The 16,223-nt window shown below is 57.7% G+C and overlaps 1 protein-coding gene across 4 annotated transcripts in view; it reads left to right on the top strand.

The window, feature by feature from the left end:
- Positions 1–805: 805 nt before the first annotated feature.
- The window catches only part of KCNN1 (potassium calcium-activated channel subfamily N member 1), a 31,168-nt gene continuing 15,750 nt past the window's right edge, over positions 806–16,223 (top strand). Inside the window, exons 1-4 of one of the 4 annotated variants that reach the window (XM_025458022.3) lie at positions 807–955; positions 2,753–2,867; positions 12,935–13,417; positions 14,101–14,196. In XM_025458022.3, the coding sequence (XP_025313807.1) occupies positions 13,016–13,417; positions 14,101–14,196 (498 nt within the window). In that variant the 5' untranslated portion in view covers positions 807–955; positions 2,753–2,867; positions 12,935–13,015. Of the gene's footprint in view, positions 956–1,233; positions 1,253–2,752; positions 2,868–8,412; positions 8,544–12,934; positions 13,418–14,100; positions 14,197–16,223 lie in introns of those variants that run through there. The other 3 variants (XM_049097929.1, XM_049097931.1, XM_049097930.1) reach the window with 3 other exon arrangements.

The following is a 16,223-nucleotide window of genomic DNA, read 5'->3' as shown; positions in this document are numbered from 1 at the left end:
GGCAGCCCCAAAGACCTCTGAGCTGGAGGGACCCCAGAAGTGGCTGCTGTCCACTCGTAAGAAAGAAAGAGGCTCCGAGAGGGGCCTGGGCAGGGCCAAGGTCGCGGGAGGGGCTGAGCCTTGCGCAGCGCCCCTTCCGCCCTCCCCCCCCCCCCCCAGTGACCCAAACCCCGGGAGCCGCATTCTTGTAATCTGGCGGAGTGACCTTCACAATCTCGCTGCCCAGGCCCCTGCTGTTCACGTTCTGCGGGGTCCCCCGAATCGTGCGGGGAGAGGGGAGACGTCACAGCCCAACAATGACATTAGAGAAGTTTTCTGTGGTTGGTTTTGTGGCCACCCGGGTACCCCTCCCTCACTGGGACCTTCTAGCCCCAGCAACGTCACCAACTGCCTGAAGCCTCCGGGTTCCCCCCTGTACCTCCCAGGCCCCACGACCCGCTCAAGGTTGAGGGGTAACTGCCTTCCTTTCTCTCCCTGGCTCCGTTCCTTCCCCGGACGCGGAGAGAGACCCCCAGAGAGAGGCGGGCAGCCGCATTTCTAGGCTGCTGGGGCGCTGGGCCCTGGCCAGGGGCTCCCCATCTCTGGGTCTCAGTTTCCCCGTCTGTAACATGAACGTCGCGGGCCCGCGGCGGCCGAGGGTCCTCCCAGCTCTTGGAGCGTTCTTTGGGATTGGCTGTTCCACCCCTGCGGGGAGGGGGATTCCCTCCCCACCCTTTCTGGAGAAGCCTTGCGGGAGAGGGGGTCGCCCGGTGGCCGCCGCAGTCCGCCCGCCTCGCTCCACCGGGTAGGCGCCCCTCCCGGGCGGCGGGGCGGGGCCCAGGTCGGCGGGGAGGGGGTCAGCTCTGCGGCGGCGCGCGCACACCCTCCCGGCTCACACGCCCTTGCCCGGCCGTGCACTTGTCTTCGCGCTCGGGCCGGGCGCTGGGGCTCCGGCGGCGGCGGCCGTCCCCGGCCGGTGAGTAGGCAGCAGTGGGCCATCGGGGGGCGGGGGGGCGGTTTCAGGGCGGAGGTCCCAGCGGCTCCCCCCTTCTCCGTGGTGGGCGTTTCGGTCAGGGTTTGCCCCGACTTCGGGAATTCAAAGGGAGAGATGCGGGAGGGAGGGAAACCCCTTCCATCCCCCAACCTCCTCCCCCCTACCCCCTCCTCCGCCCAACTCCTAGCCCCGAGTCACTCCCGACGCCCCCTGCAGACCCCTGTGAGGAGGGGGTGACCGTTCTCGGAATTTGGAATGCGGAGACGTCCTCCCACAGAGGTGAAGGTGGAGACAAGGGGACCCTCCGGGGCTCGCAGGGGGGTGAGGCGGGGGAGTGAGGACCGGATCCAATGCTTCCTTCCCCTTCCCGGCCCCTCAGTGCTTCCCACTTCACGGCGTGGTGGGGATTCCCCCGGCTGGCCCACTGCAGAGTGGAAGGGAACCCCCCCTCCCCACCTGCCAGCCTACTGTGCGTGGGAGCTCCTGCTCTGTTCTCTTCCCTAAGCTCCACCCCCCCCTGCCCCCACCCCCATTGACTGGGAAAGGGGCTGAGGCCAGGGAGGGTGAGCACTTACCCAAGGTCACCCAGCTGGGCAGAGAGGCAGAGAGCTGTGTTTGTGGTGGACTCACTAACCCCCAGAACTCAGCTGGTGGTGTCAGCTCTAGGGTCCTGGGCTCCCTGCGTAGAACCGTCAGGGTGGGGCTGAGGGCCCTGTCTGGAACTGAATAGGGAGGGGTGGTCCCTACCCACTCCAGGTCTCTCCACTCTGCTGGAGGCCCGACTGAACAGACCCACTAGCCCCTCACCTGGCTCCCTCCAGGTTCCCAGGTCTCTTGTCCCTGCTAGACCCTCTCCCCCCAGCCTCCTCTGGCTGCCCTAGACCTCAAAGGAAGTCTCGCTGATGAGGGGGAGATGGGGAGGGAGGGCAAGGGGTACTTCCAGAACTGGTAGAGTAACCTCCACTCTAACACACTGACCCACTGGGTGACCTTGGACATCTCCCTGTTCTCCCAGGGCTGGAGTTGGAGTGAAACAGGCAGCCCCTGAGCTGCCCAGGGGGCCCCTGGTCCCACTCCAGACCCTCAGCAAGAGGAAGGGCAACTGGGACTGCCACTTCAGACTGTGTGTCCCCTTCAGTCCCATTCTAGGGTCGTGCTCCCTCACCCCTCTCTACCATGGGGCTGCTCTGTGTCCTCTTTGGCCCCCTCCTCCAAAGTGAGGCCTGAGTACTGAAGGTCTTTGGCAACAACCCAGTGCAAAGTGAATTTTTGAGGGAGTTACAGACCCCAGGGGAGCTACAGACCAAGGAGGACTTGAGGGTGGCCAAGAATGTAGCTTGTCAAGTCAGGGAGCCAGGGATCCCAACCTCCTTCATCCTTGCACCAGCCTGTCCCAGCCTCACCCATTTAGATCTTCCTGTGGTGAATGAATTGTGGGTAGGGGGAACCGGGAGGGCAGGACAGGGAACAGCATGAGGAAAGGCAGATAGAGCCTTTAGTGTCCAGTGTCCAATGGAAGGAAGGGGGGTTTTGAGGGAGGGTGCCTGATAAGGGGTAGGAGTATGAGCAGGGGCTCATCAAGGTGCCTGAGCAGGGAAACATGGCCCCACTGGACAGACAACACCCACCACTGATCTTAAGTTTCCTTAAAACTTACAAGGCAATTCAGCTAGTCAGACGACAGATCTACTCTAAAGACTATTGTAGTCTCGGAGCTATCTGCACCCCACCCTCCTGGGGTCATGCCTCTACCCCATACCCCATGTCTGGTCCTTACAGGTCAAAGAGAGAAGAAAGGCAGCTCAGCCCCCTGCCAGCCAAGTGGTAATCCAGCAGGACTGAAAGGGACAGGCCCTTTGGTGGTGGCTCATCAGGGAGACCCCTGCACACCAGGGTGAGTGAATCCAGACTCAGGTATTGTTTGGGAGTAGAGGTGGCCCAGGAGCTGGATAGAAAAACTGGCAATTTTAAAAAAAGTGCCTACCTTTGACATCATACTAACAAAATAAAACAACAAAACAGCTATGCCTCCTAGAGCCCCCAGAGAGTGACTGTCTGTTTTCTCCAGTCACTGGTGATGGGGAACCTGCTCAGACAGGCTGGGTGACCTGCTTTCTGTCACATAGCCAGGAGGGGGGCATTGAGCCAGGTTGGAGGGTCCCGCACCCCCATAGCCTCTACCACCCAGATTCTGTGGTCTTACTCCCCGAGACAGCTGTTTGGGAGCAGCTTCTTAGCTCCTTCTTTCCCCTGCAAACATTGGCTGGTCATGGTCAACAGTGAGCTCCCAGGGGGCAGGTGTGTGTGTGGGGAGAATGGAGGCAACAGTTCTAGATACGTGTGGTCATTTAATCAGTCAAGGAACACTGAGCAGGTATTGTGTGCCCTGGACTGGGCGCTACGGACATAGCACGGACTGAGGCAGGACCAGATCAGCCCTTGTGAGATGTACTAGGAGGAAAATAAAAGATAGTGATGTGATAGATAGAGAATGACGGAGGCAGAGGGACCTCTCCAGGGAGGTGACCATGAGCTGACACCTGAAAGAGGAGGAGCCAACCAGGTGGGAACTGGTAGAACAGCATACCAGGCCACGGGAACAGCACGTGCAAGGGTCCTGAGGCAGAGATGAGTTTGCCATGTGTGAGGAACAGTGAGGAGGCTGCTATGACTGGAACAGAATGAGTGACGGGGAGAGAGGACGGAAGATGAAGACAGAGGGGTCTGCAGGCAGGGACTGAGGTGAAGGAACGGACTGCAGAACAGTGGGGAGCCAAGTAGGGTGTGTGAGCAGAGGAGAGACATGGTGGTCTGCTTTAGGATTCTCAAAAGCCTCTGTGACTACTGGGGAGCAGGGACTATTTGGGCAGGAGTGGAAGTGGCAGAAGGCCAGAGGGGAACCCAGGAGACAGCTGGGTACAATCAGGGATGGAGAGAGATGGACAGATTCTAGGACTGAGCCGGGCATGGAGGATGGCCTGTGTGTGGCCAGGTTTCTGCCCAATGCTGAGGAACCATAGGGAGGGACAGAGGGAGGGGTTGGTCATGCCCTGGGAAATCTGGGAAACCATCCTGGAAGAGGTGTTCTTGCTCTTTGAGCTACGTCTAGAAGGGCAAGTAGGCGTTTGCTTGGTGTCCACCTGGAGTCGTGCTGACGGTCTAATTGTACGGATGCTGTGAGGGCCACCGGGAGCCACAGAGCACTCGGAATTAGAAGCAACATGATGAGATTTTAGCAAGTAAAGATCTCTCTGTGGGGGCCTGGCAGAGACTGGACTGGAGCCCGAGAAGCCAGGAAGGCACTTGAAATGGTTCAGGTGCTGATCAGGCCAAGACTAGGAGCATCCAGTGAGCGCTTGTTGTGTACCTAGCACATTTGAGGGGGGTTAGCTGCCTAGCTCCCCTCACTGCCCTCAGAGGGCCCCACTGCCCTGCTGAGGTAACCGAGGTTCAGTGAGGGAGGGGCCCTTGCCTGTGACCACTGCCTGACTTTCTAGGGGTGCAGGAACAAAGGCCCACAGCCTTTATTTTTTTTTTTATTTATTTTTTTTGGCCCACAGCCTTTAAACAATGGAAATGTCTTCTCTAGCAGTTCTGAAGGCCAGAGCCTGAAGTTCACGTGTGGGTAGGCCCACATTCCCTCTGGAGGCTCTAGGGGAGGGTCATTCTTCTTGGCTCTTCCCCTTCTGGGGGGCTCCAGGTGTCCCGTAGCTTCTGGCTACATCACTCCAGGCTCTGCATCTGTCTTCACGTGGCCTTCAGCTGTGTGTCCGTGTCTGTGTGTGTCTTCACATGACCTTCTTATAAGGATCTGGCCATTGGGTTAAGGCTCACCCCAATCTAGCGTGACCACATCTTAATTTCACTGTATCTGCAAAGACCCTGTTTCCAAATAAGGTCACATTCTGAGGTCCTGGCTGGACTGGAGTTTGAGGGGGGAGACTCTTCAAACTAGCACAGCCACACAGCCACACAGCAGGCTGGCCACACAGCAGGACACTGCGGCCCAGTCATGTCTTTGCCCCCAGGGCCTTTGCTGAAGCAGGGACAAAGGGGCATCCCAGGGTGAATTCAGGGGCAAGGATGGACAAGCCTAGGGTCCCGTTGGATGTAGAGTGTGGCTAGAAAGGGAGAGTAAGTCTGGAGCCTTCCAGTCTGTGTGTGAGAAGGGAGGGGATGCTGGTGTCTGGAACGGGCCCGCTGAATGGACAAGACAGCCCCAGGGGAGGTCCCCTGGTGTGGGTGGAATTGGCTCCTGGGCCTCAGCTGCTAGTGGGGAATCTATGCTTATGATAGAGCTGCTTCCCTGCCTGCCTGTCACCCCTAGGCTCCTACCACCTCCTCTAGAGTAGGGACCGAGGGGCTGCCCCTGGTGACAACCACCACTCTGGATCCTCATTTCTCCTGTAGACAATATGCAGGGGCCAGTTGTATTTATTTATTGGCTTCAAGATCTCATCTTGCCTGCTGAAAACATGAGTTTGGGGGGATTCCGTGTGTCTTCTTCACCACGGTATGTCCACTTCAGGCACATGTCTTGTATTTAGGAGATGCTCAATAAAAACTTCTCTAAGTCCCTGAATCCCAGCGAGCCCAGGAACAAGCCTGCTGAGATGCCTGTCCCTTGGGCCTTCCTATTCCCCCTCCTGCCCCTACAATTCACAGAATCCTAGAGGGCTTAACCCTCCATGACTTCCATTTGGCTCTGTCCTCACACATGCATCCCTGCAGGTGGGACCCCTGCCAGGGCTTGACTTGGTCCTTCCTTCTGGCCACACTGGTCTCCCTTCTCTTCCCCACACATGCCCTCCTTGGTTCCCCCTCAGTGTCTTGATCCTTGCAGTGCCCTCCACCAGATGTCCCCTTCTGTAGCTCTTCCAGGTCTGGCTCCTTGGCTGCTTTTGAAAGTTCCCTCTCCTGGGAGCCCTGCTAGCACCATCCCAAAGTCTCCCCATCTGTTCCTATCCTCCTCAACTTCATTGGATCTCTTTCTAATACTTTTGTGTATCTAGAATTCTTACTGGTCCTTTTGTTTGGAGAGGGTTGTTGCCAGAGTTCTAGAAATTCAGCTCCAAGGACAGGTTTCTATCTCAGACTCTATGTTCCCAGCACCAGACACAGAAAAGGGGCTCAGTGGCTATATGAATGGATGAATGAGTGAGTGAGTAAGTGAGTGAAGATCTTCCCCCTACCCTGCCATTTCCACACTCATGGGAGATTCAGGGTACAACCTCCTCCTGGGCAGCCATCTGTTAGGCCCTGGGTGGGTCTGAGATTTCTGTCGGTCCCTCAGCCCCTGTGAAGCTCTCCCAGGTCTCCTGCACCTGGACCCTTGGCCACTACTCTAGACTTGTGGCCCAGCCCTCAGGTCCCTAGAAGAGGGGCCTCCTGTTTAGCCACTACCCCATCTCCTGCCTGCTCTATAGACCATTTCCTGTGAGTCCTGAGGGCATCCCAACTGACAAGTTCCTTTGTAGGCTCCTTGGGTCTTTCAGCCAACCATGGGCTGATAAGAGGCTCTGTCTGGAATGAAATCTCACCCTGACCCAATCCACCTCAGCCAGCCTTGTCTCCAAGGGGTGAGATTCAAGCTGGCAGGAGGGCAGACTTGAGTGGATGGTGAGCATTCATCAGGTCAACCATCCTAAGTTTAGCCCCTTGAAGGGGGTCCCCAATCCCTCAGGGCTGATGAGCCCAAAGGGGAAAGAGAGATCTTTCCAGAGAGAGAAGATGGGTACAGAACCTGCAGGGCCTGTTCAGGGTGGGAGGCCTGGAGAAGCCTCCAGGGTCTGTGGCCGCTGCTTTTGTGAATATCTGGACATTTACATGTTGGACTTGAACTCAAAAAGCATCAGATACTGCGAGGACTCCGCAGAAGCCTGCACAGGCCGGAGTCAGCTTGTGAGCACAGTGTGAGTGCTTCTCATGGGGCAGGGATCTGCATAGGGGCAGGCTCTGGTTGGCAAGGGCTGGGGCACTGAATGCAGTGCAAGGATATGTGCCGGGTCCCGAGGGGATGTGGGTGGTTCCATCACCACCCTGCTTTATAGAAAGAGCCCCCAGCAGCTCTTTCTACCCTGGGGTGGGGGGCTGGTGAGTGGGTGGGTGGATGGAAATAAAGAAGGCATAGCTGCTCTTAGAGTATGGCTGAGAATGCATCCATTTAGGGTTCCCGCTCATGGCACCCATGCGGACCCCTGTGTGGCAGGGCATGAATGGTCCCCAGGCCTCCACTGCCACCACAGCCAGGACTTCAGGGTGTCCCCAACAGGCTGCGATGAGAAAGAGAAGTCTTATCTGCTGACCCCAGGCTATCACCTGGCCCTGCTCAGCCTCTTCACTGGCCCATGAGATCAGCCCCTGCCCAGGCAGGCATCCGATCACGTATTCATTCAGTCTAGCTATTTTCCAGACACCACAGCGGAAACAGATCAGCTGCCAATAGGCAGTGACGAGCAATCAGATGCTCCTGACCCCATCCCAAGCTCAGAGCTGGGAAGAAAACAGTGGGGGCCTGGGAGAGAGATGAGGGGTCAGAGCTGGGCTTAGTCACCCCCAGCCAGGCAGGGACAGGGTGAGGCCTAGGTAGTTAGGCAGCCTGGGGGAGGAGGAGGAGGAGGAAAGACAGCCCCATGCCACCACCAACACCCCACCCCACCCCCACCCACCCCCGTCCCCATCCCCAAGGTCCCTTCCAGCCATTATTAAGTTGAATGAATGAGTGGCCCAAGGACACCCTCTGTGCCAGGAGAAAAGAACATGGTTTTGGATACCCCCAAAGCAGGCTTCTGCTGGCCTGGCCTTCCTAGTATTGGTGGTAGGGGTTAGAAATGGAGGTGGGGGCTCAGTCCCAAAGAGGCCCATGGCCTCTTGAACCCATGGCCCTAGCAGGCACCCCCTCAACTGCTAGGACCCCACGTCGGGGTCCTAGGCACGCACCACTTGGCAACATCCTGCAAGCAGGATGTCTGAGGAGGTCATTTCAGGAGGGAGATGTCCAGTCGCTTTTGCAAAGTTATCCCCTCCGCATATGCGTGTATTTGAAGGGTTGCGGGGATGGTTGGAGTTTGGAGCCCCGATTTTGGAAAGGGGGTGGCTAGGAGTTAGCGAGAGCTGTCGGGGGCGGGAGTTGTCGCTTCGCTAAGTAAGGTCCCCTCCACTGAGCCCCTCCGGAGAGCGAGTTTGAGGACCAGCTGAGCGCTGGGGGCTGAAGGGGGCTCCCGGGAATGTGGGATCTTTAAATGTAGGCGGGGCTTGCGGGGTCGCCGAGGGAGGTGCCAACCCGGACTCGACCAATCGGCGGCGCCGCCCGCGTCGCACCGCCCCCTCCTCTCCCGGCCCGGGCGGGCGCTCGCCCCCGGCCGGGCCCGTGGACAGGGCGGCGGGGGATGCACCCGCCGCCGCCCCCGGCCCGGCCGCCTCCTGGCCCCGCGCCCGCCGTCTGCTGCCCGCCCCGTCCGCGGCCCGGCCCCGGCCCCGGCCCCGGCCCCGGGCGCCACGCGAGGGTCTGCGGCCGCGCGGGACCCTCTCCCCTCCAGCCTCTTCTGCCCGCGGGAGCCGAGCCCTGCAGGTACGGGGTGGGATGGACGGGAGCGCCCAAGGAGGGGGGCACGTCCCGGAGGGGGACGCGGTTTGGGACAGGACAGAGGGTCTCCGTAGGGTCCGCAACCCAGAGGACACGGAGGGGGGGAATGTGTGTATGTGCACTGCCTGAGTGAGCGGAGATTCACGGACCCCCCATTCCGGAGGGGGAAGGTACTGGGTTCACTTTGGCGGGGGTAGAGCAGTGAGTCTCTAAACTCCATAGATACGATGGGGGGAGCTCTTGGGGTGAAGGCAGTGACCGGGGACTGACTTGGGAACCGGAGGGAGGAGACCCTCACCACTGGCCTTTAGACACCGCTGTCAGTCGCCCCTGCCGGGGCCAAGGAGCCGGGTCTCCCAGCTGTCCCTGGACAGACGCTGGGGCACTGCCTCGGCTGTCCTGGAGGGCAGGGCTGCAGATGTAAGTGCTGGAGGCTGGGGGCCAAATGGGAGATGGCGATGGAGACGGGTCAGAGTGGAGGGTCAGAGTGGAGGGCGCTGTTGGAGGCAGCCATGGGGAGGGCAGGGCAGGCTAATTGCACCCCGCTGACTGCTGGCAGGTTCTTGACTGGTGGTGGTTGGGGGGAGGGGGCGCCAAGGGAATTGGGCAGTCACAGCCTCATGTACCCACTTCCGGGCCACCCAGGGGTGGGAGGGCAAGTGGATCCTGTTGACCCTGCAGAGCTAGTGCTCGAAGAATGCTGATGGGGCTGTCTTGAGGTCTTTACCCACTCTCCACAGGGACACATGCCCCACAGCTTGCCGCACATTCTGGGAGGTTGTGCCATGTGCTGCTCTGGCCATGGTTCCTCAGAGTGGTTGGGTGGGCATTTCACCCCAAGGGGGCTCTGCCTTGGAGAATGACAGACTATCTTCTTCTGGTTCAGCTCCGAAGGACAGACTGTGGCATTGGGCAGCAGCACCACCACAGGCATACCCACAGCCACGTGCTAAGCATTTTCTCTGTGAGATCTCACATCCATCCTGGCCGCTGACCTGCTGCAGGGGGCACCAAGTTATTCCTTTACTGAAAGAGGCAGCTGAGGAGGGGCCAGTGACTTCCTCCTGGCTAGGACGCCCAGGGGTCCCTCTCAGGCGGCCACTGCACCAACTTGTCATTGGTGAAAGGGCTCACTTGAGGACCTCTGGGGTCTGGCCAGATTATATTTCTGTTGGGTGGGAAACTTTGGAGGAGCCAGCTGCCCTGTTCCCTGCCACCTGCCTACCCTTTCTCATTCCTCAAGAGCCCCCCAGGGGCCCCATGCCCCGTGTGGCTCACATTCCCACAGTTTCTCTTGGGATGGTGTGAAAAGGGGGCTCGGCTCATCCTCCCATCCCAGCCTTCAGTGAACAGAGGTCTCATGCCTCAGACACATTAGGCAGTTTTGGCGATTCTAGGGACCCTCAAAACCAGATGTAGCCCACAGAGTGTTTCTAACCTTTTAGAATTCATTGGTGAATCCAGAGCCTTCACCCAGAAAAATACACCCTTTCATAGACACCCAAACCTTGGCCAGAGTTTCAGAGGGGCTCCTGGTTCTTTGAGAATTTCCGAAGGTCCCAGGGACCAGCTTTAGGCCCACTTGCAATGGGGGAGGGGAAGGCAGACATGGAAAGGTTGGGGTCTCTAGTTGCCTGGGCCCTCTGGTCCCACCCAGACTTGCAAATGTGGGCTGCCCCCTTCTATGGAATCTCAGGGGGGCCATTCTGTCCTTCTGTGTCCTCTGAGGTCATGGGAAGGGTCAGACACCTACCATGCCTGTGTCCCGAGCTCTGTGGCCCCTCAAGGTCAGGGCCAGGCTGGCTCCCTTCCCAGATAGTGGCCAGATGGTGGCTTGTCAAGAGGGAACTTGGCAGATCCTGCCACCCACTGCCCCCCGGGTGGGACCAACTTAGTCCTTGCCCTTCCTGGCTTTGTGACCTTGGGCAAGGTGCTAAACTTCTCTGAGCCTTGCCTCCCATCTGTAAAATGGGAGCAGGAATGCCACTGGTTTCACTGAGTGGCAATGGAGATTCAATGTGATGGTTCTGATAAAGAGCCCAATAAGCACACAGTAAGCGCCAGATGCACATTAATGCTAGAGGCCCTGGGAAGCCTCCCCTCCTTCCCCCGCCTTTCTCCCTCCCAAAAGCCATCTGCACCCATCCCTGCAACCCCTTCCTGCCCAGGGCACCTTAGGACGAGGCTGCCAGGCAAGGAGGAGCATGGCGGACACACGGCTGAATTTGGCCTGTGCGTCGGCCGGCTGAGTCACATCCCCAAATTGCATCTTCATCAGTGCGTTTCGGAAGGTCGTTTACAGCACCCCCACCCCCTCCAGGCTGTGTCTTCCAAGCCACTCGCCTCTCTTGCCTGTGCCCCTGAGCCCTGGGTGAAGACCTTTTGCACTCTCAGGAGTGATGGGAGGAGTGGTGCCTGGGGTTGCCCCATCTCCTGGGTGAGAGCAGGGTCTGGGATTCCTGCATGTGTCCTGGTGACAAGCTCTCGGCCCTACCTGGCAGCTGCTGGACCCGCGAGTGGCAAGCAGGGGCCCCAGCCCAGGAGGAGAGTGGCACCTGAATGTTCATGAAGGTGGTGGCAGAGAGAGATCAGGGCCAAGGTCAGCCTTATAAACTGTGAAGTACTGGGCCTGCAGGAGACCAGTCCGTATGAAGCATCAGACCTGTGTGAGGCCAGGCCTTAGGAACTGAAGTGTCAGGCCACAGGTGGCCATGGGCTGGTTGATGTCATGGATGGGAATGGCGAGGGAGGGGACATGTTGTAAACTCATGAGGTCACTCTGCCATGGAAGGAACATCTCTTGTGCTCCTGCTGGGTGCTGGTACCAGCGCCTGGGGCTGGTAGGGAGCAAGACAGATACTGTCTGGGTGGGGTGCCAGACAAATGGCACAGGTAGGTGGTCCTGTGGTGCATGCGGTGGATGCCCTGGCCAAGGTGGCCTGTGTGCTGCTTGGTAGCATGGCTCATCCTGATGGGACAGTTTCCGGGTCTGTCACCCGCAGAGTGTGAGGAGGCACCCTGTCTGGGCACACAGCCCTCTCTCCTGGGCCTGGAACATGGGGCCCACAGTGCATGCCAGGGGACAACACTTGGCCCACTGCCTACCACTGCCCTGCTTGTTGGAAGAATCTCACAAGGCAGCCCAGTCTAGAATCTGCCCTATAAGGAGATGGCCCCTTCACAACATGTTGCCTCAGTTTCCCTATCTATGAAACCTGCCAAATTCTAGGACCCCCTTTTTGGGGGTACATTGAAGCTGATGGAAAAAATTTGTGAGGACAGAGCCTGGCATGTAGTAGATGTTCACTAAACAGCAGCTTGTGGGAGAGGGAGTTGGCGGGGGTGAGGTAGGGCAGGGGAGTATCTAGCAAGTTGCAACCCTGGCGAGACTCCAGGCAGCCTCATCATATATGTGTCACTATCATCAGGGTCTTTGCCCTTTCCAAGGGCAGAATCCAAGGATGTCGGGGCAATCAGTCTGCTCCCTGGCAGCCTGGTGGGGAGACCGAGGCTGACCTGAGGTCACAGGGCCAGGGTGAACACATCTCACAGGGCCCTACAGAATCCTCTCTGGGATCTTAGAGCTAACTACCGGGTTGCCACCTTGGTCGTGGAATCTCTTTGGAGATCTCAGACCTTCCACCCAGGCAGGAGGTAGCTGGGGGGCTCTGTAGCCACAGCCATGGTCCTCATGTCCCCACACTGATGTGTGTTCAGGCCTTTGGACAGCTCTAGGGGAAGAACTGGAGGCTCAGTAGGGTGAGATTAACTTGTCCAAGAGCCTAAATGTCAGAAGGACTCAAGCCTGGTTTGGAACCACCTCCTAACCACACTCTTATACAGCCTCTGGTCCTCCCAGGCAAACCTGCTGGCAGGTTCCGTCTCCAGACATTCAGAAGCATTTATGGAGTGTCAGCTATGTGCCAGGCATTGTTCTAGGTACTCTGAGACAGAAAATCAGTGGGCAAAGTTTCCGTAAGAGGGTTTTCCAGGCAGAGGGCATAGCAGGTGCAAAGGCCCATGGTAGGACCAGGCTTGTCAGGATCTGGTGATGAGGATGCTTATGTGGCTGGAAGGCAATGACTGGGGAGAGTGAGAAGGTTGAGGTAGGTAAGAGCCAGACCCCAGAGGACCTAATGGCCAGACTGAGGAATTTTGGTTTTTATGCAACAACCCTGGGGAACCTTGGGAGGCTTTTTGAGCAGGGGAGAAATGTAGGCTGACTTGGGTATTTCTGGGAGGCTGGTCCACGTGTTAGCCCTTCTGGGTTCAGGGCTTCCTGAACCTCAGAATGTTTTGGGGTGGTGGCAATGGTCCCTGGCCCTCTGGTCAATTGGCAAGGCCCCTCCATGACTGTGTCCCTTATGCCCCCCCAGGTCAGCGCAGGAGTCCAGTCACTGAGCCATGCTGGGCCCCGGGTGGCCTACAGTGAGCCCAACCCCGGCACCCACATAGTCATGAACAGCCACAGCCACAATGGCTGTGGGGGGCGGCCGCTGGGCAGTGGGCTAGGTGCCTTGGGCAGAGACCCTTCAGAGCCCGAGGCCAGCCACCCCCCCCAGCCCCCACCTGGCCCAGGCCTCCAGGTGGTGGTGGCCAAGAGCGAGCCAGCCCGGCCTTCACCTGGCAGTCCCCGGGGGCAGCCCCAGGACCAGGAAGAAGAAGAAGATGATGAAGAGGATGAGGCAGGCAGGAGGAGGGACTCAGGGAAGACCCCAAATGTGGGCCACCGCCTGGGCCATCGGCGGGCACTCTTTGAGAAGCGGAAGCGCCTCAGCGACTATGCCCTCATCTTCGGCATGTTCGGCATTGTTGTGATGGTGACCGAGACGGAGCTATCCTGGGGGGTCTACACCAAGGTAGGCACGGCCCTTCCCGTCGGCACTCCAGGGAGTCCCCTCTGGGCCCACCTGGCTCCCCACTGCCCCTTGGGCAGGGCCTCAGGGACCACATTGGCCCCGGGAGAAACAGGTGGAGGAAGCTGGGGCGGGGGGGACCTGGAGGTGGGGTCAGGTGGATACTGGGCCTCCCACTGTGTCCACCTCCTGGGAGAGTTAGGCTCCAGCCCATTCCTTCTGCCCTATACCAGGAGGGCACACACGCTGGCTTAAGGTGGGGAAAGGGGGCTGCCCCCCAGGCCAGGCCCAGGACAGAAGAGCCTCAGAGAAGGCCTGGGCCACAGAGCCTGGAAAGAGCTGCTGCTTCTGAGAGTCATCAGGCTGGGTTATGAGCCTGGCTGTGTGTCCCCTCGTGCTGCCCAAGCGTGTATGAGGACAGAGAGAGATTGGGGCATATCAGCCTGTAAACTATGAAACAGTGAAGGTGGATGAGGCTAGGCCTTATAAACTGTGAAGTCCTGTGCCTACGTGAGGCCAGGCCTTATAAACTCTAAAGTATAGGCCAGCCTTGCTGTCAACCCAGGCCTAAGGAGTAAGGTAGGAGCATAGCTTCCTTAGTGGAGAGCCCAGGTGGGGGGTCAGGAGGGCTGCCCACCCCTCAGCATTCTTGTCCTCCTGTCCCTCTGCTCTCTCTTTCTGCTCAGGAGTCCCTGTACTCATTTGCACTCAAATGCCTCATCAGCCTCTCTACAGTCATCCTGCTGGGCCTGGTCATCCTCTACCACGCCCGGGAGATCCAGGTCAGTGTCCAGCTGGCCAGGGCAGCTCCCCTCCCTGTGTCCCAGAGATCCCTCGACACCAGCCACCTGGGACCCTAGCCCCCTAAAATGTAAAAGGACCAGTAGTCTCTTTGTAGAAAAAAGAAAAAAGACCTCTGTGAAGACACGCCCTTTAGATCCCTCTAAATTTCTTTGGAATGCCTGTCTATGTTTTACTTTTCACTGATTATTTGGGAAAAAAAAAAAAAAGAACAGTAAGGGAGCCGGAGGTAAGCTGGGGTATGGCACACATAAGTCGCCTTCACAGCCCTGGGGCCTTCCGAGGGTTTACAACCTTGGAAACCAGTGTTTGTAACACCAGGCTTCTGTTCCTGTTCGATCAGACCCTGCACTTGAAGGATTTATTACCTGTCAGGGAGTTTGTTCTCCTATTTCAGGAGTTGATCGAAACCTCAGTGGGCCCCAGAGAGCCCAGCTCAGAGCACGTTGGGCACCTGTGCCCACAGTAGGCAGAGATCGCCTGGGGGTGCCAGAGGGTGTCAGAGCCGGCTTCTGAGTCTGGCCTCTGACCTCTGAGTTCAGGGAGCCCTGGTCTGATGGAAGACAGGTGTTAGGGATCCCTGGGTGGCGCAGCGGTTTGGCGCCTGCCTTTGGCCCAGGGCGCGATCCTGGAGACCCGGGATCGAATCCCACATCGGGCTCCCGGCGCATGGAGCCTGCTTCTCCCTCTGCCTGTGTCTCTGCCTCTCTCTCTCTCTCTCTGTAACTATCATAAATAAATAAAAATTAAAAAAAAAAAAAAAAAAGACAGGTGTTGGAAAATCTTGCCTGGGTTGCATCACCCACAGATATCCCTGGGGACACCCAGGGTCTGGCACGAAGGAGGGGCCCTGGATGTGCCTGGGGGCAGTGGAGGGGACTGTGATATGTGAGCTGGGAGGAAGCAGTTCCTCAAATAGTGAAACTTGGAGATACCATATGACCCAGAAATTCCACGACATCCAAGAGTGATGAAAACCTACATCCACAGGGAGCTTGTACACGTGTGTGCATAGCAGCCCTATCCACAATAACCAAACAGCAGAAATAACCCAAAGCAGGTGGTGCATGTCCTGTGTCCTACAATGAAATAGGATTCAACCCTTAAAAAACGAAGCCCTGGGGCGCCTGGCTGAGTCAGTTAAGCATCTGTCTGACTCTTGGCTTCAACTCAGGTCTTGATCTCAGGGTCATGAGATCGAGCCCTGAGTTGGGCTCTGTGCTCAGTGTGAAGTCAGCTTGAGATTATTCCCTCCTTCCTCCCCCGCTGCCCCCTGCCCTGCTCGAGAATAATCGTCTTGGGCTCTGGGGACATCTGGGTGGCTCAGCGGTTGAGCGGTTGAGCGGCTGTCTTTGGCTCAGGGCGTGATCCCACGGTCCAGGATTGAAGTCCCACACTGGGCAATCTATCCCACTTCTCCCTCTGCCTATGTCTCTATCTCTCTTTCTCTCTGTGTCTCTTATGAATAAATAAATAAAATCTTTTAAAAAAAGAATCTTGGGCTCTGTGCTCTAGCTTCCGAACCCCCTGGATTGGCAGTGTTACCCCCTTGGCTCTGGGTGGTGACCTTTTATGACTGCCTTCTTCAACTCAGTATGTTTTCAAAAGGTTCTTCCGAGTGGTAGGAAGTATCAGAGCTCATTCCTTTTTTTTTTTTTTTTTTTTTTTTAAAGATTTTATTGATATGTGGTGCCTGGGTAGCTCAATCAGTTAAGCGACTGCCATTGGCTCAGGTGGTCCTGAGATCGAACGCTACATCGAGCTCCCTGCTCCGTCCCCACTGAAGCCTGCTTCTTCCTCTCTCTCTTCTGCTCCCCCTGCTGTGCTCTCTCGCTCTCTCTGTGTCAGATAAATAAAATCGTTTTAAAAAAAAGATTTTATTTATTCATTTGAGAGAGAGAATTGGGGGGAGGGGCAGAGAGATAGAGAGTCTCCGGCAGACCTTGCATCCAGCGCAGAGCCTGAGGCAGGGCTCTATCTCACGACCCTGCCATCATGACCTGAACCA

The sequence above is a fragment of the Canis lupus genome, chromosome 20, assembly GCF_003254725.2.
Source record: "Canis lupus dingo isolate Sandy chromosome 20, ASM325472v2, whole genome shotgun sequence".
NCBI classification, from domain to species: Eukaryota; Metazoa; Chordata; class Mammalia; order Carnivora; family Canidae; genus Canis; species Canis lupus.
Note: the sequence above shows the minus strand (reverse complement) of the source record. Positions and strands in the feature narration are given on the sequence as shown.